The 27,518-nt window shown below is 36.8% G+C and overlaps 1 protein-coding gene across 36 annotated transcripts in view; it reads left to right on the plus strand.

Annotated features, from left to right (window-relative positions):
• G3BP1 (G3BP stress granule assembly factor 1) overlaps positions 1 to 19,488 on the plus strand; it is a 28,470-nt gene extending 8,982 nt beyond the window's left edge. For 22 of the 36 annotated variants that reach the window (XM_081495926.1, XM_081495935.1, XM_081495912.1 and 19 more), the window contains 11 exons: positions 3,784 to 3,896; positions 6,157 to 6,238; positions 6,696 to 6,869; positions 9,643 to 9,733; positions 10,516 to 10,609; positions 11,579 to 11,780; positions 13,025 to 13,126; positions 13,626 to 13,737; positions 13,952 to 14,080; positions 14,872 to 14,981; positions 18,006 to 19,488. In XM_081495926.1, coding sequence (XP_081352052.1) covers positions 3,802 to 3,896; positions 6,157 to 6,238; positions 6,696 to 6,869; positions 9,643 to 9,733; positions 10,516 to 10,609; positions 11,579 to 11,780; positions 13,025 to 13,126; positions 13,626 to 13,737; positions 13,952 to 14,080; positions 14,872 to 14,981; positions 18,006 to 18,212 — 1,398 coding nt within the window. In that variant the 5' untranslated portion in view covers positions 3,784 to 3,801 and the 3' untranslated portion in view covers positions 18,213 to 19,488. Of the gene's footprint in view, positions 1 to 695; positions 755 to 2,558; positions 2,678 to 3,783; positions 3,897 to 6,156; positions 6,239 to 6,695; positions 6,870 to 9,642; positions 9,734 to 10,515; positions 10,610 to 11,578; positions 11,781 to 13,024; positions 13,127 to 13,625; positions 13,744 to 13,951; positions 14,081 to 14,871; positions 14,982 to 18,005 lie in introns of all 36 variants that reach the window. The other 14 variants (XM_081495934.1, XM_081495944.1, XM_081495943.1 and 11 more) reach the window with 4 other exon arrangements.
• Positions 19,489 to 27,518: the final 8,030 nt, after the last annotated feature.

Below are 27,518 nucleotides of genomic sequence, written 5' to 3' on the forward strand. Positions count from 1 at the left end.
TTTTCTTGTCCCCTATGCCCTTTTTGGCATATTATGACAGTCACAACATTACAAAGTTAGATATAAAATTAGTGGGATGTAAAGTTGAATGGAAGTGAGTGATTTCTTCCCTTTTCCTTTATTTTTTGCCAGGTCCTGTTTCTTTCATCACTGATCTTTCTAGACTATAATGATTTCCGAGTGATTTGTAATATATGCCCCCAAAAGTTTATGCTTTAGATCTGAAAGTAGTGTTAAAAGAGAGTGATCTCCAAATTAGATATATTTGGAATGTTCAGCAGACTTATTTAGTCTTGGGACGGTGACATGTTATATTTTAGGAAGTCTCCCAGTCTTCACATCAGCACGAGGAAGGAGGATCTGCTGTTGATAATTAAAAAGGATAAGACTGTCTAGTTTGTTTCCTATTTCTGATTATGGTACATGCTTCATAGTCCAACCAGTAATGTATCCATTAGCACGTGCTGTTATATAAGTAACAACCAGAATCCATAGTATTCTAAATTTTGCAAAAGCTCTTCTAGAAGGACATGGTGTTTCAGGAGTATTTAATAAATAAGGGAGGATCTTGAGAAATTTTTAGCATGTATTTTCATTGGTATGCTTAGTTTCTAATTATAATAGATCAGGAACTGGTAAAACATTATTTTCTCTGAGAAAATGTAATTTGATTTTGTTTGCTTTCATTATTTTAGATAGAATTTGATAGAATTGAGAGTTCTAATGAACCAGGGTGAGACTTTATTCTCAGAAGGTATGATGTTAACATATTCCTTATAGCTTCTGTTTTATGTTTGGACCAGAAATGAAGATGGAGATTTCAGAGAGCTAATTTACCAAATAAAATTTTTCTGATGAGAATTGATTGAGTCTCATACAGACTAACTCTTTTGGGTTCAAATTGCCAAAGTTTTCTTTTTTAAATTTATTTTTCGTTGGGCTGAGTCTTCTTGCTGCATGAGAGCTTTCTCTGGTTGCTGTGGCTTCTCCTGTGGAGCCAGGCCCCAGCGCACGCAGGCTCAGGAGTTGTTGCTCTCAGTCTCCGGAGTGTGGGACCAGTACTTGGGCCCCACGGGCTTAGTTGCTTCTCAGGATGTGGAATCTTCCTGGATCAGGGATTGACCCTGCATCCCCAGCATTGGCAGGCAGATTCTTAGCCTCTCTACCACCAGGGAAGTCCTACAGTTTGTTTTTTACTGGAAATGCTGATATTATTCACAAAACTTGCAGAGTATGATCTTAGATTACTGAAGAGCTTCCCCAAACATTTTGTAGTCACTGGTGCTGTTGGGTGTTCAGTATTCTTAATTACTCTAAAACACATTTTATCATGTCAAGATTTTTTTTTTATGTGAAATCATTTTTATTTAAATTTTTGAGGCGTAATTTACAAACTACGAAATTATAGAATTTAAAGGTTCAATTTGAAAAGTTTTTTAGTTTTATACAATAAGCCATTACTCAGATGCATGAATCCTCTCACCCCAGGCAGTTCCCTTGAGGTCCTTCCCAGTCTGTGCCCTCTCAGCCAACTTAGATTTCTTTTTCTAAGCCCCTTTGCTTAGTTTTCTCTTTGGCCTTTTCTTAATCATTGGAAAAAAAACATGTATCTGCTGTCGTAATCTGAATTCTGGACAACCTGGACAGTAGCCTGACAAATGGATGATCAAAAATCTGCTTTGCTTGTATAAAATTCTAACCAAAAAAAAAGAAAGATAAACCTCTTTTGTGATGAAAATGATGAATGAAAGAAAGTTTTTTATTCCTGAGTGTGTCAGACACAGTTTTGGAGCTAGAAAGTTACATAAGAAATGGTCTCTTAAGAAACTTAACTCTTAAAGGAAGCTTGAAGCCTTCTTGCAAATGTTCTTTTTATCTGACCATGACTTAGAATTCTTGAAGCCATTGGCTATTTTAAGAATCAGTCCCTTTTTTTTAAGCATTGAAGCAATATAGTTTCTCATCACTAAAATACTATGTGTATTCTGTTACTTTTTCTTTTTTCTCAATTATCGAGATACAATTACTTTTCAAAATACTGCTTTTTTTTCTTTTTTCCTCAATTATTGAGATACAGTTGACAGAAGTATTAGTTTTAAGTACTGCTACCATTTCCCTTGAGCTGATTGGTTGATATTTATTATAGATGAGCTTAAAGGAGAGACTTGAGCTGGAGTTTCCATTTTAATGGAACCACATAGTGCTTGTAATGTGGATATAATCCTTGGGAGTATGCAAGGCTAATTGAAGTAATCCTGAAATAAAGTGTCATCTATTTGAAACATTTAAAAATGCTAATTGAGACCCTAGTTTGCAAGATACTCAATTCTGTAAACTGTTAAACTATTAAGAAACTTGGTGAATAATACAGATTTTTCTGAGAAGCTTCAGAATTATAACAGTTAAAGAAAAAAATCATGAAATAAAGATCAATTTACTATATAAATATCAATATGTTTCCCTTTCTTTATGGCTGTGGTCTAAGATAAAACATTGATGATAATGGTGTAATCGAGCTGATAGGGTGGTTTTGTTTTTTTTTAATTTGAATTATCTAGATAATCTCAAAGGGAAAGGAGAAGTTGTAGGTGTGGTCTGTATATGTTTTTCTTTTTCTTAACCTTTGATATTGTAACCTGGAGGATTTTCATCATTTTGCATGAGAAGATTGAATGTGGTAAGCAGTATTTGATAAGGTATTATTTAGAAATTTATAATGAACTACTTGGCAGTATCAAAGGATACAATTAGATTGATGTTATTAGTCTAGTTTCTTAGAGTTTGGTAAAACAAATAATAAATGATACAGGTAATTTAAGAATAATGCAGTCATGGACTAGTGAAGGATAAACATCTCCACATCCTGCTTGAGCAAGAACCAAACAATCCATTTTGCTCATTCTTTAAGAAAATTGTAATGCAGTTTCTCTCATTTCTTCTTTATGCTATAGTTAATTATACATACCTCTCTTTGCCTTTATAGTTCAGGGTGATTTTATCTCCTCAAATGAAAAACTGAGTGATCTCATGCCAAATACTTTTTTGAAAGGGTTTTTAAAAGTAGTAAGTGACAGTATTTGAAAACTTACTGTGTGCCAGGTGCCTTTTTAAATATTCCAGCACACTCACTTTAAGTCTTAATTTTGAGATGGCAGGGATTATTTTGTTGAATAAAAACATCTTGCTTGTTACTTTTTGCCTGTTTTCCTTTTTTGATCGTGTTATAAAATAAACTAAGCAATTTAGAGTTATTTAAAGGTAGTAAAAATTTCTGATTTAGTTTGACTAAGAAGGTGATATTGTGTGTCTGTATTGTCAAAGCTGTGTTTGTTGCACTTGAACCGAATCCTGCCACCGTAATGTGTTGTGATGTTACAGGTGGAACACTTTTTTTTTTTTTCCAAGTGGAACCCTCTTAATTGAGTTTACTAGCTTGGCAAAGTTGGAATGCATGTTGCAAAGATGTACCTTTGATGTTGTTATGTTCAGTTTACAAAAATTGAATATTGGGAATAATGATGAGTTAATTCTTCATAGGGATATTTTTTTCCCCATAGCATTTGTCTGATTACAGTAAATTTGAATGTATAAAATCTCACTGGTCTACGTGGGTTTGCTTTGTTTCTTATAATGATTATTCCTTTTAAAACCCAAGAATTGCTGAAGTGATCTTTTTGGTCTATGAGTCAATCTCAGCTAAATGATTCAGTCTTCTCCCCTGCTCCTTTCTCCCCTTATACTTGATCTATCAGGTAGAACATGTTTGATTTTTTTTTTTTCCAGGTTGAATTGACCAAAGCAATGGTTATGGAGAAGCCTAGTCCCCTGCTGGTCGGGCGGGAATTTGTGAGACAGTATTACACACTGTTGAACCAGGCCCCAGACATGCTACACAGGTAAAAATTTTTTTTTTCCCTGAGTATCACCTAATGCTGTGTTTTAGTATGTAAGTATTTAAGATGCTCTTATTCCCTCAAGAGGGAGAAGACATATGTATACCTATGGCTGATTCATGTTGATATATTGCAGAAACCAACACAATATTGTAATTAACCTTCAGTTGAAAATAAAAAGATTCTCTGATTCATTATGCGCTGTCTAGGGTTGTTGCATAAAAGTGCTTTGTAAGTACCAAAAAGTGATGGGTATTCAAATTGTATAATAGTAGAATATGTAAATATGTGAAAATTAGACAAAGTTTCCTATACATTATCAGAAAAATAATGCTTGAAAATATAAATGTATATTTGTACTTTTGATTTTTTTTTTTTTTTTTGCTTATTTTTCTTTTTTGGTGAACCATGAATTATATTTAGTTATGCATGTATTGAAGATACAAGACTGTTCCTGTTCTGACATATTTTTGTGTTAATATGCTTTAAAAAATTAGAATGTACATTTTTTGTGGAAACGGTTTGTTGTAAATTAAAACAGATGTATGAAATAAACATGAGAGGCTTTAGAAAAACAATGCTAATTTTTCTGTGTAGATGAAAATATTTTTATTATGTTGTGTTTTAGCTTGATAATCTGTTATCTTACAAGGATAGTACATGTATCATACTAATTTTAATATCCATGAAATTTTTATTTTCTAAAAAATTGTTATGTTATTCCGCTAATGATGAATATATAAGTTGCTTCCATTATTTCCTTTTATAAACAATGCTGCATTATAGAAAACTCCTCTGTCTGTTTATGTGGGATTATTAGAAATACTTTTTAGAAATTTTAAAACGTATGTGTATTTGTTGGACCAGAACTATTTTTTCTCCTATACCTTTCTTGATCTTTAAAATAAAAAGAAGCTCTTAGTGTAAGGCCTTGTGGAATAATTAACTTCATTTCTCAGGTAAAGACACTAAGGGCTTAAAAATTTGCTGTTATTTACAGGACTATTGAATGATAGAATAAGTCTTTAAAGCATAAATATCCCCCTTTTTGTTATTTTTTGGTCAATTGTATTCTTGGCTTTTAGTAGTTGGATACATTTAGAATTTAAAATGGAATAGGAGTTGAAACAAACTAACCAAATATATTTCTTGTCACTGTTGTTACTTATTGATTCTAACACATCTATTTTTTCACATTTAGTCTCTGAGGTACATTTTAGATACAGTGAAAAGTGGATTAGCCAGCAGTGAACTAAGTGGCTGGCTTATGTGGAGCCTTTTAATAACTTTAAAGTTGAAAGGTAGTTTGGGTATCCCTAAGGGCCCACATCTGTCCCTTTTTTGGGGAGTAGGGGGGAAACAATCAGGATAGAGAAAAATATGGGCTCGTTTGTGAAAGATGGTTTGTCTGGAGTACAGGTGCCAAGAAATCCTAGTAGTGACTATCCCCAAGTTAGGGCAGTGTGTGTGTGTGGGGGGGGGGGGGTTGGGGGGTTGGGGCGGAAATTGTTGGCACCTTCCTAATTCAGTATTGTTGTAATGAAAACAAACCAGTCGAAGATATAGGTGAATTAAAGGTATGGAGAATTAATTAAGTCTGAAGCTCCTAATGCATCAACAAAAATTGAACTCCTTAAACCCTTCTGCCTGAGTTACTGGGTTTTAATGGGAATTCATCACATGCATTCTCAGATAGAAAAGGACTCTCCAAGACTATGGAGGAATAGCTGTTTAGTCTTGTCCAGCTCTTGCGACCCCTTGGATTGTAGCCCACCAAGCTCCTTTGTCCATGGAATTCTCCAGCCAAGAATGCTAGAGTGGGTGGCCCTTTCCTTCTCCAAGGGACCTTCCCCACCCAGGGATTGAACCTGAGTCTCCTGCATTGGCAGGTGGATTCTTTACCTCTGAGCCACCAGGGTAGTCCATAGATGTCCTTATCTATATCAAGACTACCTCTGTTCTCTGTGAGTGAAAACAGGAACTTGCGTGTTAAGTGGCCTTCCTGAGGTGCACTACAAGATCCCTTCCAACGTGAACATCCTTTCCTGAGACCTGGAACTTTTGACTTGTAAAAATTCCTTGACCACATTCATTCCCGTTCAGCAAATGTTATGAATGTAGGGGGTGGATGCATATAAAGATGAGAAAGAAAACACGTTCGTGCCTGCAAGAATGTACTAGTGAAGCAGATGGGTTCAAACATGAACAATAAATACCTGGTCTTAAGATGCTTGAAGATGACAAGTATCTTTCTGTTGTACAGGTTTTATGGAAAGAACTCTTCTTATGTCCATGGGGGTTTGGATTCAAATGGAAAGCCAGCAGACGCTGTCTATGGACAGAAGGTAAGCATAGGCATAACAAGCTTTATGTAGGCTGTTGATCAGCTAGGAGATAACCCATAGAATTGAGGTGGAGACATGCTTAATGTTTGTTGATATTTGAAAATCAAAATTGTCAACTTCTGTTTAGAAATTTAGATATTCAGTAACTACTTGATTTATTAGTCATTGAAAATTTTTTTGTTCATTTGGTACGATATATTCTGAAGTTTTTTTATGTTTGAAGATAATTGGTTTTAGCATGGAGATCACCTATTGTAAACATTTTTCAGTATGTTAATTGAAAATAATAATTTTAAAAAGTCAGGGTGTCACTGGAAATATAGTATACTAAGACAAATTACAGTGGGGTCTCTGTAGTTTGTAATTCAGATGTGCACAGATAAATGCTCTTTGTTGTGTTAGAAAGTTTTTTGTTATTCTTGGAGATTATGCATTATCTCTTGCCTTGATTCCTTAGGAAATCCATAGGAAAGTGATGTCACAAAACTTCACCAATTGCCACACTAAAATCCGCCATGTCGATGCTCATGCTACTCTGAATGACGGTGTGGTGGTCCAGGTGATGGGCTTGCTCTCTAATAACAACCAGGCTTTGAGGAGATTCATGCAGACCTTTGTCCTTGCTCCTGAGGTATGAAAAAAAGAGAGAGAAATTGGTACATGTCTTTCTAAAAACTGTTAATTTTTGAAATTTACAGAAAAGTTGAGGAAATAGTACAGTAGTAACTCCTACATGTTATCTTACCTAGAGCCACATTTGCCCACACATTTATAATTCTATTTTTTTATATAGTTCTTTTTCTATTTACTTGTCAGTTTTAATTCTAAACTGTTTGAAAAATAAATTGGAGACATTATGGCTAGTCGTCTTCAGATACTGAAGTGAACATTTCTTAAGAATGAGCACGTCACTTCTTAATCAAATTCAGGAGGTATTTACGGGACTTCCTGGTGGTCCAGTGACTAAGACTTCCCCCCCTCCCAGTGTAGGAGGCCCAAGTTTGATTCCTGAAGGTCCCCTGGAGAAGGACGTGGCATCCCACTCCAGTATTCTTGCCTGGAGAATTCCATGGACAGAGGAACCTGGTAGACTACAATCCATAGGGTTGAAAAGAGTCAGACACGACTGAGCAACTAAGCAGCAGCGGGGAACTAGATCCCATGTGCCGCAACTAAGACCTGGCACAGCCAAATAAATAAATAAATACAATATTAAAAAAAATATATTTGTAATACAGTTAATCCATCTATAGTCCATATTTAAATTTTGATTACTGTTCCAGTAATACAAAGAATAGTATTTTTTTTCCTTATCCAAAATTCAGTTCATTATGACACATTGTGTTTAGCTGTTATGTCCTTTTAGGCTCCTTTAATTCATTAATCTTTTGTTTATCAAGATGTAGACATTTTTAAAGAGGACAATCAAGTTACCATGTAGAATGTGTCAGTTTAAATTGATATTTCCTTATCAGGTTTTGGTTATACGTGTCTTTCAGCATTTGTTATCATTAAGTCCTATTATTAGTATTACTTAGTTAAGGTGATGGTCACCAGATTGACATGTAAAGTTAATGTTTTTACTTTTCTCATCATTATGTAAATTATGCTTGCTTCTTTTTTATTTATTTTATTTTTGGCTGTGCTGGGTCTTTGTTTCTTTCTCTACCTGGTGGCAAGCTGGGGCTGCTCTTGATTACAATGGCTTCTCTTGTGGAGCACAGACTTGTGGTGCATGGGCTTCAGTAGTTGTGGCCCACGGGCTTAGCTGCTCCACGGCTTGTGGAATCTTCCCAGACCTGCGTCGGCAGGTGGGTTCTTGTCCACTGTACCACCGGGGGATTCCTTGCGGGTTTCTTTGAGACTGTGCGTATACTTATGTTCTTCATCAAACTTTATAGGTATTAGTTTTAAGCATTCATTAATTCTTGCCAGAATCAACTGCTGATGGGTACAAATGGTGATCATCTAAATTTTTTTTTGTTGGCATTCTACTGTAAGTAACTTGACTTTTTCTCCTATCTATCATGGGATCTTTGTTTAATAAATTTAATTAGTAACTTTTATCAATTTCTAAAATGTCCCAGATCTGTAAAGTGTGAACCCTTTTGAGTGGGTTTGGGTTTTTTGTTTGTTTGGGGGTTTTTTGGGAACAGGGCACTCCATGGCACAGGAGGTTTCAGGATCACCTTGCATTTTCCCTGCTCCAGCCTCCACCCTGGATGTGGAATCAACTGTTTCTTCAAGGAGTGCTGTTTTTTTTTTTTTTTTTTTTTTTTATCATGTTATCATGAAAGTACCACAGGTTTATGTTGATTAGTTGCATTTGAGGTATCTTCTCGCCTGGTCCAGAATGAGCAAAGTTAGGAATCCTGTCTGTGATCTGTGTGAGCATGTGGAAGGGATTCATGATGACTTGCTGGCTGAAAGTTTTCTCTAGCATTACCCTTAAGATAATTTTCTGTTGAAGGACAATGAATCTAAAATCCCTGTTGTTTTACTGTTTAAATATAAAATAACTCAGGTTGTTTGAAAAATCACATGAAGTCAGTTTAGTCATGATTTCTTGAGAAGGCTTAGATTATCTGTAGTGTTAAAATTGTTGATTGACTTAAATATGCAAGAAATCATGAGATATTAATAAATACTATAAATTTACTTCTTATCTTTCAAGAGGAAGATTTTAATATTACCTAAGTATAATGGATTGTTTCATAAACTGTCTCATTTAATAATCAAAACTCTGAGTTCGTATCCCTCATTTTACAGGTGAAGAAACAGTCTTAGAAATTGAATGACTAGTAAAGTGACATAGTTAGATTTCAACGTAAGTGTGTCTTATAACTAGCGTAGGCAAAGCTTTTTAGCTATACCACATTTGAGTGCTGTGTCAGTATTCTTGGATACAGATTTAGGGGATTTTAAAATACGCAGTTGGTAATACGTATTTATTGTTCAAGAAATGATTTGAGATTTGGGCTTTGGCATCTTAAATAATTGGTCGATTTTAAATATTCATCTGGTGGTATTATTTCAAGCACTCGGTATATATGAGTGCTTCTTAACAAACATGTTAAGTCTTAAAATCTTGGAGGTTTTAACCTATTTGAGGGTAGAGCAAGGATCTTTTTCACCTTGACTCTTAAAATTTGAGCCTGGATAATTTTGTTGTCAGGGCTATCGTGTGCAATGTAGGATGCTTAGCGACATCCCTGCCCTCCACTCAGTAATTGTCAGTTCTTCTCCCTGACGGGAGAACTAAAATGTCTCCAGAAGTTGCCAAATATCTCTTGGGATGGGCAATATCACCATTAGTTGAGAGCTAATGGCCCAGGGTAATTTGGAGTAGGTTAATTTGGAGTTTTAAAAGTCTGATAAATGAAAACTTTTTGTTGGCATTACAGGGCTCTGTTGCAAATAAGTTCTATGTTCACAATGATATCTTCAGATACCAAGATGAGGTCTTCGGTGGCTTTATCACTGAACCTCAGGAGGGTAAGTTACTTGTCTAAAATTTTTTTGGATGGCATCAGTTTGACTTGAAGAGAGTGTAAGTTTCTTGAATGGTTTCATAATTCTCTGTATTTTTCATTAGTAACTTTTAATTGTTAAGATATAAGAAATCTTGGCAATTTTAACCTACTTGAGGCCAACCGCTTAGCCTACGCCACTGGTATTGATGGGACACACTGAACTCCTACGTTAGTAGACGAGTTATGGCAGCAGTAGTAGCATCTTGGTCACAGTTTGCGTAGGACTCTGCAGAAGTTTAGATGGTACCTCCACTGCAGTGGGGTGTGTTACTAGAGTAGAACCCTAAGTTTCAGGAATTGACACCTTATAATGCTTAGCAAATACACCTGCCCATTGCTCTGGAGAGAGACTGTATTTTAGTGTTTTCTATATGGCTGAGAATTCTAAGTATTTATTTAAGGCTGGAATACAACAACCTTACAGATAAGTACATTATGTATTGTTGTTCCCATTTACTAAACCAGGGCCCAGGAGTCATTTGCCTGATGTCATATAGCTAGTTAGGTGGTAGAACCATTTGTTGGATTACCTCAGATTCCATGCTTGTAATCCAGACATTAAAATAGCCTTAATTCTGTCCTTAAATCCTGTATCATGATTTTATCCAGTTGCCCTATTTTCTTTATCTTTTTATGTGTATGTACTTATATCATTGCCTTTTTTTGTCATGATGAACATTGTGAAAGTGAATATATTTGTGAATTAAGTGAACACAAAGATGTTAAATTTCTTTTCTCATTTAGAATCTGAAGAAGAAGTAGAGGAACCTGAAGAAAGACAGCAGACACCTGAGGTGGTACCTGATGATTCTGGAACTTTTTATGATCAAACTGTCAGGTAAGGAAAACTGTTTGTCTGTCCAGAGCTGCGTGAAAACTTGAGTTGTATAGTCTTGTTTGCTAGAGGGCAGCCATAATGCTCAGAATTATCTCAGTGATAATTTCCCAGAAGAAAGGTTTTGCTTTTGGTATCTAACATAAATATAAAGCGTGTTTAATATAGATTGCACTCTGAGACCTACTTAAATAGTATCCATAAGTTGCTTTTTGGTTCAGTTTTTTTCTTCATCATAAGTGGAAATAGATTTGGGATTTATCAAGTGTTAATACATTAAAGACATAGCATTAAGTGCTTTCAGAGAACTAGAAAGTGTGGTCATGGGACTGACTTTACTCACCTGAAAATGAAGATTCATTATCCTACCACAAGCCTACCAAATTAGAAGTTAAGGGGGAAAGCATATACAGTATTAAAAGACTGTTCCTATGACTTAGTGGAAGTTTAAGAACTATTTTGAATTACAGCTGATTTTTTTTTTCCTCCGAAATTCCTAGTGTGTTTTTATAATGAGAAAATGTTTTGGTTGTAAAAACCCCATGACATTTTAACCATTTTCAAGTGTACTTTATAGTAGTGTGAAGTATATGCACACAGTTGTGCAACAGATATCTAGAACTTTTTATCTTACAAAACTGAAACCATACCTGTTAAACAGCTCCTTTCCCCCCCTGCCCACTACCTATTAGAGTTTTGTGATATGTGATAGGTAAATTGTGATAATTTGAGATTTTGAGAAACAATGGTCTGGTTCCTTTTGATATGCTTGATGCATTTGCTTAATCAGAATCTAGCAAATCTGACTTGCTCATCGAGGGCTTTTCTGAAAAGTTCTCATGTTTAATACTCAAATACATAATTTGTAGATATTTGTGGGGAGGAGGGAGATATTTTTAGGTTTAGGTCTCTAGGAATTTCTTGCTAAATCAATGGAAGCAGAATGATATTTCTCAAATTTTACTGTGAAAGCAATGACTTAGAAGAACATTTAGAAGAACCTGTTGCTGAACCAGAGCCTGAACCGGAACCAGAACCAGAGCAGGAACCTGTATCTGACGTCCAGGAGGAAAAGTCTGAGCCAGTATTGGAAGAAACTGCTCCTGAGGATGTTCAGAAGAGTTCTTCTCCAGCACCAGCAGACATAGCCCAGACAGTGCAGGAGGACTTGAGAGTATGCAGCATGTCTTCAGTTTTATTCTGCTTCTTTCTGTTGTAAAAAATCTCTCTTCTCCTTTTTTGTTGCTAGGTTGACTTTTGTAGGTGCGTTTTTGTATTCATTGGGGAATGTCTTCCATATTGAGCCATACCTCAGATAAGATGCATATTGCTTTATAAAATCAAAAGAGTTTTTTCCCTCCTCTAAGGAAATTTGAATACTTTCAGACCAGAAGTTTTGGGTTCTATTTTGTTGCCCTATCAACAAACCCTCTTTTTAATATTACATTCAGATTGCATGTTGTTATGTGCTTAGTACACAGAAAAATGATAGTGTATCTTCAAAAAAATAACATGGCACAGCACTTTTCTTGCCCTTTCTGTGAAATCTAATTGAGGACAACTTTACAGTAGAAGTAGAAACAAATTGTAATATATTCTAATTGGAATAACTGATTTCAAAAGTTTGAAGCTTTTCAGTTACCTCTTATGAGTCACACCAGGATGATACTGGCTGAATTCACAGAACCTTTACAGCTGATCCTCTGTGCAGGAGTATGTTTTAGTGCTGTATTTATATGGCCAGGGTTCTTAAATTGTTATTTGTCTAAGAGTTATTTCAAGTGTCTTGATACTGTTCTGAGCATTATTCTATGTATGGGAACTGTCAGTAACCTCCCTGGTTTGTAGTTTGCTGATCTGTATAAAATAGGTGTGTGGCAGCTAGTAGGTGAGTAGTAAAGAGAAATGGTGACATGACTATAGCTTGCAGGTGGAAAATTAGGTTTAATGGAGTGAGGTAGATGACAGGTTAGGTGGTTTAATTGTAGTAGTCTTGGAGAGAGGTAATGACATCTTGGATTAGGGTCATGGCAGTGAAGATGAAGAGATAAGAGGTAAATAAGATCTGGTGATTTTGATACTGATTGAAATAATTCAAGAAAATTCTAAAGGTGGTATAATTGGGTTGTAGAGTGAGAAAATCAAAGGAGGAAGAACTGGCTTTGGAGGGAGAATTTTCTTGGATTCACAACTTGAAATTGAGTGGAATTAGCTGCTCATATTTTGCTGATGCTTAATAAATCCTAAGGAACTTTAGTACTAAATTTTAAGTGATGGGGCAAAGGAATTTCAAGTTACTTATAAACCATCTTGCCTCTTGAGAATGTGATGCATGTATAATGTACGAGAAATCAAAAGCCTAGAACTTTTATATTGTTTTGCTAAGTATTATAACAACTCATGGTGTTGTTCCCTTAGACGTTTTCTTGGGCATCTGTGACCAGTAAGAACCTTCCACCCAGCGGAGCTGTTCCAGTTACTGGGATACCCCCACATGTTGTTAAAGTACCCGCTTCACAGGTGAGTTTATAATTAAATTTGCATATTAGGCCAACTTACTTATATTTTCATGTAATGTGAATTTACAGAGGTTTAACAGATAAGACAGGTTTCCCTGGTGCCTCAGGGATGAAGAATCCGCCTGCCGGTGCAGGAGACACAGGTTCGATCCCTGGGTTGGGAAGATCCCCTGGAGAAGGAAATGACCGCCCACTCCAGTATTCTTGCCTGGAGAATTCCATGGACAGAGGAGCCTGGCAGGCTACAGTCCATGGGGTCTTGAAAGAGTCGGACACGACTTGGCAACTAAAGAACAGCAACAGATAAGGCAGAGGAGAAAGGGTACAAGCTGATTTTTAATGTGTTTTTATTTTTGTTTGGGTTTTGGGGGGGGGGCGAGAGAACTCAAGGATTGTCATTTTCTAGTTTTAAACCTTATTGTTAGTTAGAACACTTAAAAAGGAAAAAAAAGGTAAGCTTGCTTTGTTTTTACACCAAAGTTGATGCATACATTTTTCAGCCTCGCCCGGAGTCTAAGCCTGAATCTCAGATTCCACTTCAGAGGCCTCAGAGGGATCAGAGGGTGCGAGAACAGCGAATAAATGTTCCTCCCCAGAGGGGACCCAGACCAGGTGAGAGCTCAGAAGGGCTTCTCTGTGCCGGGCATGTTGAGGATGAGAGCTTGTTTTGCGAGGGCAGTTGATATTTGTGGGTACTTAGATTTAAAAATACATTGCAGAGTGAATTGAATTATCTGTGTTAGGGGTAGAGAGAAAACTGTTGAATGGAACAGTTACTGCAGGATGTCTTCTTTCTCATTCCTTGATGTTTTTGTTTCCTCTTCAGTCCGTGAGGCTGGTGAGCAAGGAGATGTGGAACCCCGAAGAATTGTGAGACACCCTGACAGTCACCAGCTCTTCATTGGCAACCTGCCTCATGAGGTGGACAAGTCAGAGCTTAAAGACTTTTTTCAAAGTAGGTTATTAAGTTTTTTTTTCCTTCATCTTTTTTTAAGATTTAGTTTTAATTAGAAGATAATTGTTTTACAATGTTGTGTTGGTTTCTGCCATACAACAATGTGAATCACCCCTAGTATACATATGTACCCTCCCTCTTGAACCTCCTTCCCACCCCATGTTGTTGAGTTTTAAACACTAGATTCACTTGCTGTCCAATAGAAATAGATGAGCCACATATGTAATTTTAAGTTTTCTAGTAACATTGTATATTTTATTTCTAAGATATATTTATTTATTTGACTGCGCTGGGTCTTTGTTGCTTCACTTGGGCTCTCTCTAGTTGTGGTGCACGAGCTTCTCTTTGCAGTGGCTTATTGCGGAGCACCAGCTCTAGGGTGCTCGGGCTTCAGTAGTTGTGGCACACAGGCTTAGCTGCTCTGCGGCATGTGGGGTCTTCCCGGATCAGGGATCAAACCCGTGTCCCTTGCATTGGCAGGCAGATTCGTAACCACTAGACCACCCTGTAGTTACACTTTGAAACTGGACAATTAAATTAGTATTTCACTTAACCCAGTGTGTCTAAGACATCATTTGAATATATATAAACATGAGACATTTTCCATGATCCTATTGTAAGTCTTTGAAATGCTGTGTGTGTGTTGGCACACAGGGCACATCTTCTTTCATAGTAGCTACAGTTCACATTCCTTATAGCCACATGTGCCTAGTGGCTGTTGGTGGACAATGTGCATATAATATTTTTAAAAAGTGCTCTAACTTATTTGAGAATCTGTGTTTCACTTGCAGATTATGGGAATGTGGTGGAACTGCGTATTAACAGTGGTGGGAAATTACCCAATTTTGGGTTTGTTGTGTTTGATGATTCTGAGCCTGTTCAGAAGGTGCTTAGCAACAGGGTAAGCAATTTTTCTTCTTGGTTTTTTTTTATGTTTATCTTAATGTATTCATCCATCCTTAAAACTGTGTCTTATATGTAAAGTGCAATTTATTCCAACCTATCTGGATAATATTTTTCATCATGTTTAACCATTATTAAAAGAACTGCCTGGGAGCTTAGCAAAACAAAATATCATATAAATAGTTTTTGCCTAAGTGCATGATGGAGAGTGAAGTAACTGTGGTTACCAGTACACTGAGATTTATGCAGTTCCTTTATTCGTTGTAAGAGATGAATGAAGCACAATGTTACTTTTAGCTAAGAACTTAGAATCAGTTTGTTTACCAGGTATACTTGCAGTTTTCCTATATAACTGTTTGGGTGTAACTACGAGGAGCATCTCCTTTTGTTCTTTGACTTGTCTGGGTTTGGAGTCCACCTACCTTCTCCAATAGTAGAGGAATTTGTAGAACTGGAGTCTTGTTTCTGTGTCCTTATAGGGTCCTTTCCTTCCCCCACATCTTTCATTGCAAAAAAGCTCCGTAGTAGTAGTCATTGTAGAGAAGAACAAAGATATAAATATTGTTAATTTACTGAGATGAGTGTGGCAATTTTTAGACCTCACTTTTTTTCAACTGAGGTGAAATTCACGTAACAAAATTAAACATTTTAAAGGGTACAATTCATTGACATTTAATACACATTGTTGTGCAACCATCACCTGTCTAGTTGCAAACAGTTTCATCAAGAGTAAGTCCCTTACCCATTAAGCAGTCTCTCCCCATATCCTCTCTCCCCAACCCCTGGCAACCACTAGTCTATTTTGAGTCTCTGCCAGTTAAAGCTTACACATTTTATTAACCATGTTAGTTAGAAATGGTGCAGATCATTATTTCCCAGTGGTTCTCCAGAACCTCTGATGTTCTCCAGAATGTTAGTGGGTATACTACAAAGTTTAATGTTGTGGTTAAAAGTTAGCCTTCCCCTGGAAATGTGCATTATCTATCAAACTGTTTGACCACTATTTTTGCGAGGCATCTCTTGCAAAACACTGAGAACTGTGGAGAAAATAATGGCTTAACTCACCCAGGACACAGGAATGCTGAACTCAGAAATGTCCTGTAGGCTTTGTTGTAAATTCACCATTAAGCATGTGATAGTTCAGTGGTCACACTTTTTGGTGCAACCTTGAATTTGTATTTTCTTTAATGGTGTGATAATCCCAGTGGGGCCAAACAAGGTCAGACCTGATTGCTTCCTAGTTCATTATCCAAGAGGAGGGCTTTGGTGTTTCATTGACGGCGTGTGGGTAAGTCATGGTATCTTTAGGCATAAGAATTGTTTAGGTAAAGTTCTTCAGAAAGGGGTGTGTGTCTGGTACTTTTTTTCATTCAGATTGCTTCTGTCCTTGTGATACCTCCTTAGAGATGTCTTCTATAACTACCTTTTAAAATATCTGCAGTCCCGTAACCTCTTATCTTTCAGGCTTAAAATACTTCTGTTTTTCTCATTGTATGTAGAACATTGCCAGGAATGGCACTTCACATTAATGTGTATGATTTATATAGTGTATATATAAAGTATATATATAAAATATCTGTAATATTGGATGTGTTAGGATATTTAGGATATTTATATATGTACAAGTATATGTTTAATCAGAATATAAGATTTAAATTAGAATCAGAGCCCGAAAGAGGCCTCCCTGCCTGACCCCCATGCAGGTTTCCTCACGAGCGCTTCCAGGTCACGTCTGTGTCCTTCGGGGGCTGCAAACGTAGCTTGCTTTAAGTGGCTCAGACACTGAAGAAACTGCCTACAGTGTGGAAGATCCAGGTTCGATCCCTGGGTCAGGAAGATCCTCTGGAGAAGGGAATGGCAACCCACTCCAGTGTTCTTGCCTGGAGAATTCCATGGACAGGGGAGCCTGGTGGGCTACAGTCTATGGGGTTGCAAAGAGTCGGACATAACTGAACAAGAAACGAGTTGGACATGACTGAGCGACTAACACTTATCCTCATCTCACTGTTTGGGTAGAAGTTTACCTTATTCCCTTCAGCAGTTTTTTGTGTACAGAAATAGCTTGTAGAATATAACTGGCGTAGGTCCATGCTGTGTAGGTTGAGTGCTTCTACTTTCCCGTCAGGATGCCTGGGTTTACATTGCTCTCCTGTCACTCACTAGACTTGTGACCTGTGCAGTATGCGTTCTTTAACCTCCCTAGTACCAGTTTGCTGGTCTATATAAAATAGTTGTGATAATAACCCTTAAAGGGTTGTTGTAAAGATTAAAAGAGATAATAAAGGTGAAGTATACAGAACACTTCTGCATACTAAGTACTGTTAGGTATTTATTTTAAAAAAATACTTCCGTTAGAAAACCACAGAGTGCCGGCAAGGAGCATAAATTGAGTTCATTGAAATCTTGAGTAATCCTTTGTTTACTATAGTTCTTTTGGCAAAAAAGAAGACCCAAGACTTTTTTCCCTTGCACTAAGATCTGGTATTGTTATGTTAGTATTTTCTCAAATTCTGTGAAGGCAAATCGCATTTTCTTAAGGTTATATTGAAATGAAATTCATGATGTTTTTGAGATGTATGTGTGCTTTGCATAAACATGTGCAGCAAAATCTTTCCACATTACATGATGATGGGATTTTATTCTAAGTCTCCCAATCCCTGGAGAAGGTGACAGTTTTTATTTGTATTCCATTTACATAATTCTATGAGAAGGTAAGGTTTGCTATAATAAGAGTTACTTGTACTGCTGTGCACAAGTGGACTTTTTAACTTTTGAACTAACTTGGATACCTAATCGTTTTTTCATATATCTGTTAATGGAAAAATTATGTGTTCTGAGTTTGAGACAAAAAGTTCACAAAAAGTGAACTATGAGAAGGTAGCTGATTTGTAAGCTGCTGGTTCTTTGTTCTTTTTTTTTTAGCTTTGTTTTATCTGTGAGAGCTAGCTTATAAGCACTTTTGCTACTCTTCTGAGAGTAGTTCATAAGCACTCTATAAATCTGTTCACCTTGATTCTTACAGCCCATCATGTTCAGAGGAGAGGTCCGTCTGAATGTGGAAGAAAAGAAGACTCGAGCTGCCCGTGAAGGGGACCGCCGAGATAACCGCCTGCGGGGACCTGGAGGTCCTCGAGGTGGGCTGGGTGGTGGTATGAGAGGCCCACCCCGTGGAGGCATGGTGCAGAAACCAGGATTTGGAGTGGGCAGGAGCATTGCTCCAAGGCAGTGAATTGCTCTTCACCAGTCTTCAGGCAGCAGTACAAACTAGCTCCCACAGAATGATGAATTTCTTCAGCCAACCTTGGTATCTTGGAATATGATCCTAGTCTATCATAAACTGCTTAAGTTTGTAAAATTTTACTTTTTGTGTTAATAGTGTGTGCTCCTTCTCTCCCCTGCCCCCCACCTTTAGTCCTTCACTTCCAATTTTGTGGAATGATATTTTAGGAAAAATGGATTTTTAAAGAAGAAAAAAAAAGACTGAATTTCTTTGCTTTATTTGCATATACAGACTGGATTTTTTTTTTTTTTTTAACAGTTTCCCCAAAGGAATGTGTCTTGCTTCTTACTGACATTTGGTATGTTTCATTCATTGGACTATTTCTTACTTACTTTCTATGTGTTTCAAAAGCCTGTGAGAATTACAGGATTTGATAAACATTTTGAAGACCGGATAAACCCAAATTGTTTCTTCTTTGAGAGTCATGACTATCTTCTGGTGTGGAGAAATTACCATTGGAAAAATTGACAATTTTGGTTCTCGTTGATGTGGTTAAAAACTGAATAAAAGGTGTTTACGTAGAGTTTTCTTTTAAAACATGATCACAAAACAGTTCCAAAATCTACTGTTTTTGACATTGGAATTTAAATAGTGAGATAGGTTTAAATGTCTAGAATGCAACTGGTAAGCTTTTCTTGAACTGTTAAATTTTTTTTGAGGTAGAGTTTTTTTCATGTTTAATTTGTATTTGTAAAAAAAGAAAAAAGAACAAAAAAAATTTCCAAATCTAAGTAACACAAAACCAGAGCAAAACTGTTGTGCCTTCTATTTATCTTTGATTCCAGTCTTGGCAATTGTTTAAAGAAAATAATAAAAAAAGACCCCTAGATTTGTTCTATCAGGTTCAGAGTATGTTGGGAATTATGACTCCCTTTTTTACCCTGTATGTCTTGTGTTCGTTTATTATGCCTTATTCTGAAATTGAGTCTCAAACTGGAATACCTTTGAGTACAGATGCTTCTGTAGAGTCCTTTGACCTGAATAGTTCAGCATTTGTATTAAGTTTTATTTCAGTGTCTATTCAGAATCCTAATCATAGCCCATAAGAAAGAATGTGACATTAATATTGGACTTTGATGGTGTGCTTGAGTGCGTGCTAGTTTTTTTTCTTTTAATCATAGCCATATGGTAAATTTTCTGTTTTGTTATGGTTCCCTTTTACTGGTGGGCATGCAGTGGGTATTTCTTGGAAATGGCCAATTTTTATTAAAACGTTTCTGGAAGATCCGGTGATATAGACTAATACTCGTTTTGCATAGTATGTGTTGAGTGCTGTGTGTGAGATGGATGAAGGTTTTGTTTACACATTTGTGTAGCAAGCCTTTGTGTGATAACTTGTCACTACCAATTGAAGGGCAACGAGGTTGTCAACTTTAACTTATTTTTTTAACAGTGTTCATCTTTAAGACTATTGTTTGAGGCTAGTATATTAGTAGGAATAGGAATGCTTTGCTGTTACTGGGAAACTAGGTTTACTGAAGGGTGTAATCTTAAATGAAGTTTTTGATGTTATCAGTTGGTTCTTAGTACCTCAAATATTTGAAAATTGGCAACATCTCCTTCATAAACATATATAACAACATAAAATAACTGAATCCCATGGCTGGTTTTTGGGTCAGTTTAAACAACTACTTGGTAACCACTTGATTTGGCCCAGAATTAGAAGAAATTCAGCTTGTACTTTTGTAGCTTATATTAAGCTTGTAGTAGAAAGAAGAAAATTTAGCCTGAGTTATTTTTGAGGAAAAAGTTAAGTTGCAGTAACTGTTAGGTGATAAATTATAGATAACCTAGGAGTCATTTTTCATAAGTGAATACTAAACGATACATTTCTAAATGTTTTTCCTCTTCAGAGTGGAGCTTTAAGGGCACTAACTAAATACAGTGTTTCTCAACTTGGGGCTATTGTTATATCCTAGAGGACATGCAGAAATTTGTGGGGTTTTTTGGAGGGGGGGCGGGTGGAGGGAGATGCATACCCTGCCTCTGGTGTTTGGTGAATGGGGGCCAGTGATGCCAAAATGCTCTTGGAAAATGAAGCAGCCCCACTGAGAACACAGGGAGTCCTTACTCCTGTAATTCATGGTGGGTGGAATGGTGGAATAGGACAGCTGGAGTGAAGACTCGTTCCTTTGAAATAGAGTCTCAGAAAAATAGCAACTAGAAATCTCTCTCAGGAATTATAGTAACAACTACTGTAAGTAATTAATCCCAACTTTATTTGTACCAATTGTGTGTGTGTGTTTTAATTTGGAGAGGTACCCATATACTATATGCTGCTTGTAATTTATTGCAGGGAATTCCTGCATAATTTCACAAACAGTTGCTTCAGTAATTTCAAGTTACCATAATTGGGATATTATGGTGTTTTGACTTGCATTGGACTTTATAAATAGGATTTAGTGTCATGGTTAACACGCTTAAGTATCCAGCTATCACTGATTACACTTATTGCTGATGTAATAAACATGTTACCCTAGGTACACATCTATTCACATATTTCACAGTTAGTGAAAATGAAAATAGGTGAGGGCAAGATTTTCTGTAGGCAGCATCACCTCATCACATTCAACATAATTTTTTTGTCTGTCAAAATGGCCCAACATGTAATTCTTTTCTCCTGAGCTTAAAACCCTTCACACATGAACATTTTAGCTAAGTTACACTAGTTTGGCTCAGTAGATCTCAGTCTTTTAAGACCTGTTGAAAATAAATAGACCTTAGACTGTACAAAAATAATTTTGTTTGCTTTTATATTGAGGTTGGTTTTGTGTTTTCCTGTGTTCTCAACATTTTGAGTTATTGCTGGGAAGTGGTGAAATGGATAATGCAAGAATAATTGTTTGGTTTTGGATCAGTAGGTTACTACCACCATGTTAGTCAAATTGCACTTTAGTTTTAGGTTAGACAACTAAATTTTTCACAGCTATACTCTGTGGATTAGGTGTTATTCCCCACCCCCACCCCCCAAAGTAGTAGGTGAAGAAATTACATCACCAGCTTCCATGTAGTAGGAGCAGATTGGCCTCCAAAACTGATGCTTTTTTCCTAGAACCGTAGTGCCTACCTATTTACATTTGAATACCATTAAGGGAATGGGGCATGAAATAACTTCAGTGTAGAGATTCAGGTCAAGACTAGCATTACTGTTTTCTATTTCCTTGAGGGTAAAGTAGTTAAACATTAATTTTGTAGGGCTTCTTGTGATTTGCAGACTGTATTATAACAGTACTATTGAATTACTAGATTATTTTCTCATCTGGTTTGATAATACATTTAGTACAATTTAATCTGGATGTGGAAGACAATATTTTTATCATAGCATCATCCAGGTTAGTTTAGTTGTGTTTTATGCTTATAACTGCCATCCTCTGATACTTTTCTTCATCCCTTTATTTGAAAACCCTGGTAGAGTTAGTGATTTAGTGGAGAACGTGGCACTTTATAGATACTGTTTGTTAGAATCTATATGAAAATTTCTTTCTATGAAGTGTAAATTTGTAGACCATTGTTTCTCTTGTGGCTTATTTTAGGTAAGTGTTTGCATTTGTCATATCTACTAATCTATAAAAATAATTTTTATATTAAAGCTTTATTTTTGTGCTACTTAAAAGAATCTCTGTAGGGGCTGTATACAAATTAGATAATTGTTGAACTTTTAGTTTAGCAATTTTGAATCTTGTAAAAGAAGCAACTTCAACATTTATTTGAATATGGAGTTCTAGCTAAGTGCCTAATGTACCACAGATTGGCAGTGGACGATTAGAGGTAGTTTTTTGCAAGTGTTTTAGAAACCTTAAAGAATGTGTCAGAAACTTAGCAATATTTTATGTGGGATGGGATTGTAGGTTAAAGTTGCTTGTCATGTTGTACTAGGTCATTAAATGAGGACTTCTGGTTTTAAGGTAGTAATACCTTTTGGAATTTGTGTTTACTGTAATATCAAGGTTCTGGGGACCATAGATGGGCTTGTGAACTTACTAGACTGAATTAAAGATATGGTGGCACATGTGAGACAAAACTTTTATTTTTATTATTTTTAGTGGATATGTATCTAACTCTCGATGATGCTGAAATTAGATTGCTTTGCTCATGCTTTCATGAAGCAGTCTTTAATAATGGCCTGAATGAGTGAAAGGTTGATTAAAGGTGGCCTACAACCCTTAACCAGTTATATTTTTGATCATGCTTATGTATTGGCTTAGAATCAAAGTTGTCGTCTTTTGATTGCATGACTTTTGAAGTCTCTCCTCTTCAGTTTCTACGGAAACCTGGTAGCCCTCAATGAGAAGCATATAGTATTGGAAATCAATTCTCTTGTTACTTCCATAAACCATGTGACCTGGTCAGTTACAGAAATTTATGCATGGTTATTACTTTGAAATGTGTCCAATGTCACAGATTTCTAAGGGACTTGTATCCATCTAGTGTGTCTTTGTTTTTTATAAAAAAAAGTAAGTGATGCTTACCCAGAAATTCACTATTGAAGTACTTTAGCAAGTATTTATTTTTCAGAAACCCACTTGTGGGAAGTTTGCCTATATTTTTGGTAGTAATTAGAGGGATGATTTTATCATTTAATATGGATATAAAGTTTTAACTATTGCTGTAATTAAACACTTTGGTTACTGATACTCTCCCTAAGTTTTGTTAACAGTCACCTGTTTGACTTTGGGTTTGGTTTAGATTCTTAATGTTTTTATGAGGAGTGTATGTACAATGATTTGGCCCTTTTAAATGAAGACATAAGGAATTAGGAAAGAAGGGACTTCCTTTCTTTAAAGATTCAGTGTACAATTTAAGTAGATTATGTAGAACACACGTTGTGTTAAAAATAAATTTGTATAGATAGCTACATTGGTTTTCAAGAAGAGTGGGATGGGGTGGAATTTAGCTGATGGAATATGAATAATTTATGGTTTATATAAAAGAAAATCATAATTTTAAGTGAGCAACTATTTTTGTAAAGGCTTTTCCCCCCCTGTACTGATGGTTATCACAAGAAACAGGAGGAGACTCCTAGATTTCTTAGAATATCAGTGCTGGAAAGGACTAAGGTGATTTGCATAACCCCTGCAATTTTGAAAAGGTCGATGACTCGGATGACTGGTACAGCGCATTCAGGAATTGCCAGTCCTGCCCCATGTTTGCTTTAGTGAGCCAAAGCTGTCAAAAGGTGGGATGTGGGGAGAAAAGGGAAGGAGCCACATTGCGTTTGCTTATCCAGTTGCTTCATTAGCTCAGTTTTCATACCCACATTTTCTGTTTTCTTCCAGCTGTTTTAATGCCCCGTTCTACCAGGGCCTTTTGTCAATAAGGACATTAACTTGTGTTCCCCTCAGGGATGGGTTTACTACTAGCTGTCAGAAAGCTATTGGGTATCCTAATGTGTTAATAGCTGAAACTCAGCTGTAATTTTCTCCTAAATCTGTCAGCATTTTGCATTCTGTACATTGTGGTGCTTTCCCCACCTTGTATTGTTAGAACTGTAAGCTCCTAAGGGGCAGCAATTTGGTCTTAGGCATATACCCTGTTCAGTGCTTGGCAGTACCATGTGTGAATCAGGGTCCTAATCTGCCTTTCCAATGGTTTTTCCTATTCATGGAAGGGTGTTTATGGTTTGCTGACAAGCTAGGTATTGCTGATTCTGTGGCTTCAAGTGCCTTCACTTCCCTGAAGATAGACTTGCATCTGCATTCTCCCTGCCACCCCTCCCGCCACCACCTCCAATCTCTTACCATCAAAACCTTTTTTTTCAAGACCTCGTTCAAGAGCTTTTTTTTTCTCCCTAAGAGAAAAGGTGTCTTAAGATGTCTTACGAGAGGTTAATTCATTACCCTGTGGGGGTTGCTCTGTCCAGAATTTGAAGTAAGGAGCAAGTTTATTTTCATCTACTTTTCTTCCACATTGTCCCTCCTGTTGGAAATTCTATCCCAATCTTCATTTTAAAATATGTTCCTAGAATATTTAATACCTTTCTCTTAGCTTATAACTTACCCCTTCAACCTAGAATTAGAACATACCATAATCTCCTGGAGGACAAGGACTAGAGGGTTAATCCATTCCTCCTGGAGGTACACGAAAGCACTCTGAAATGATGACTCACTCAGTTGAAGAATGTATTCCTGTTTTCATGCTTATGAGGGAGGCATGCCTAGGGATTGGGCATAATTCAGTAAATTATAGGCATCACGCATTTCATATCGGAGGGGATTGGTGTGAACGTTTGAGGGGTGGGCAGAAGAGGAAGAAGTCACTGATCATTTTGAAGTACTTCCGTCCCTGGTCTGGGCAGTTACCTGTTTCTTTCTGATTGTGCCCAGTATATCCTGGGCATTTTGTGTTTACGCGCAGGAGCTGTGTGTGCCAAGTTTCATTTCTTATTGTAAACCTACTCCGTTCTCAGTTTGTCATTACCCATACTACAAGTCAAAGTCACCTTAGTCACCTGCTTCCTGTTTTCCTTACTCCTTACATCCTGTTTCCAGCTAATTCCTGTCAGTTCTACCTCAACAGTCTTTGACATCCTTCCTCCTCACTTCCTCTCAGTGGCCTCGCAGCTTTCTTAACCTCTTCTTACTTCCTGTCTACTTTCTACACAATATTAGATTCATCTTACTGAAACCTAGCTCTGACCATGTATCCCATGTATGTGTTCTGTCTTCCCTACTAGACTGTAAGCTCCTTATGGGCAGGATCTGTGTTTCAGTCATCTTTGTATCCCATAGCACCTATCAATAAATATATCTTGAACGAACAGCATAAAGCCTTGTCTTAAGTGAAATGATGTTTTCCAGATGATACGTAGGTTTCTCTCGGGTAACTGCGAGATTTCAAAAGTTCTAATATCAAGTTGGTTAATTAGTAACAACTATGAGTTAACCACAGGGAAAATTTCAGAAAACTTTTAATTTTTTTCCACTGGAATCAGCATGGATGTGTGTATATGGATGGTTCAATAAATATATTTTTATATACATGTATCACAGAAAGTTTACATTCCATCTTCAAACTGCAGAAATAGATTTTTTTTTTTTACAAGCCAAAAAATAACTGCCATAACATTATGACTTCATGCAAAAAACAGGGTTGAATAAGGGACAAAGGGGAATTGATTGTTCAAGGTTAAGAGTCCAGGGAGAAGTAAAAATATACAATAAGGAGGCGATTGCTTAACACGCTGCTTAAGGTGGTAGCCAAACAAATCCTTAACTGCAGCATTAAGGCCATACCAAGTTTATACATATATACAAATAAAATTCCGTATAAAAGACATACTATCACATTTTCTTCCAGGAAAGGATGAGGAGCTTTGTGAGTAATCCTGACCCAGTTTTCCAGGCCCATTCATTCTTTAAGATGTCCCCAGGCTACTGAGAAATGTCTTCTACTTTGGCTAGTTGTCAGTTACTGCTGTGTGGGCTTGTGACTTTTGCAGTCTCTTACAGGGAGCTATGAATTATTTTGAACCTCTTCCATCATAGATGATGAAGCACTTAGCAGCTTAGCTAACACTGCCCCATCCAGCATAATTTTTACATCTCCCAAAAAGTATTGTAATTACAGTCAGAATTGTAATTTGCATTTGTCTTGCCTGTAACAGACTGCAGTCAGTGTTGGCATTGTGACCTGAAGAACTGCACAGTGCCTTTCCATTCTTTGGAGTTAGGAGAACTTGTTGAATGAAGTGTAATGACCAGAGTGTGAGGTTTCAGGTAACAACCCCTAGAGTCACTGAAAGTTAATAACTTCGTTTTTTGTTGGTGGTGCCATGAGGCATGCAGAAACTGAGTTCCCGACCAGGGATCAAGCCCATGCCACCTGCAGTGGAAGCACAGTCTTGATCACTGGACACCCCCCAGGGAAGTTCCCTTAGCAATCAACTTTTATCTCCACTGTATCACACATTTATGTTGGCAGTTACCTTTTCCGAAAAAAGGAAATGTAAAATTAGTTGCAGAAGTATCATACATGGGATTTGCTCTTCTGCCTAAACATCAAGTCAGGCAAGTTTTAAGACAAAGGGCAGATCTTTTGTGCAAATACCTACATGAGTTAAATGGGGAAAGCTTGAAGGGCAAGTCCTTTGGAGCTGACTTCCAATGATGCAGAAGTCATTTACTTTGGCAAGGTTGAGGGGAAATCTTGAGATTGGCCCATCTCAGTGAGTGAATCTTGTCTCCCCCACCCCAAAAAGAAATTAAGTCTAAGATAAATTATGTAAATAAGGTACAGTGACTGAGCATTTATTTGGTAATGTTATCACTCATTTTGGAATGTTGTAGATCAATCTAACAGTGCTTTTTCATTAATGTTGACTTAGCTATGAATTGGATATCAAATAGTCCTGTTCATCCCCAGGTGTCTGTGGGCCAGTTTCCAAGTAGGGCCTCAGAGCATTCACAACTTTGGTTGCAAGTTACTTTGTTTTATCCCATGTTCCCTGGGTCAGTCAAGTTTGAGAATGAGGTCTCTGGAAATGGCTTGTCCTGGGAGAGGACCAGTTAATGTGTGGTTTGGAAGCACTTTAGTATGTCTGAACACTTAGAAAGTGAGCAGTCACTGTACTTTTCCAAGTGCACTTCACCCAAAATGACACTTGTTATTTACATTGCTTGCAGTGATTTGAATCATTCTAGATAAACTGAGTTTGGACTGATCCAGACAATGAGACAGGGATACACTTTGGCAACCTTACCTCCAGGCATAAAAGCATTAAGGGTTTTGTCTTAGACACTTTGTGGTTCATATTGTACATGTCAAGTCTAATTACAACAGTGAAGATGTGTATTGCATTGTTTTTCAAACTTATTTGCAGGCTACTGAAGTCAGTTGGTATGTTTGTCTTGAAAGTAGAACTTCCGCTATTTAACTTGCTTTGAAAAAAAAATTTTTTTTAAAGAACATTGTACTTTTGTTTAATGTGTGCAACAATCACATTGGGTAGGTATTTTATCTGTGTCCAATATACTAAGTAGCAAAGATGCACTCTTTGGAATTTAATTTACTCATCTCATTTTAACTGTTGTTCGTGCTGAAAATATAAGGGATCAAGTATGGGAAGATTGAACCATCAAAATATGAAATAGTCTGGATTTAAAAAATGCTCTGAAATGCATTGTGGTAATGTCCATTTTTTTTTTTTTTTTTTTCTGTTTCTTACGTAGTCTGGCTAAATGGCATGTTGAGCATAGTACACCTTTAAATGAGGTAGAAATATATCTAATGTGGGAAAAAGTTTAGCAAAGTGATTAT

The sequence above is a fragment of the Giraffa tippelskirchi genome, chromosome 6 (genome assembly GCF_054371585.1).
Source record: "Giraffa tippelskirchi isolate mGirTip1 chromosome 6, T2T-mGirTip1v1.2.pri, whole genome shotgun sequence".
NCBI lineage: Eukaryota > Metazoa > Chordata > Mammalia > Artiodactyla > Giraffidae > Giraffa > Giraffa tippelskirchi.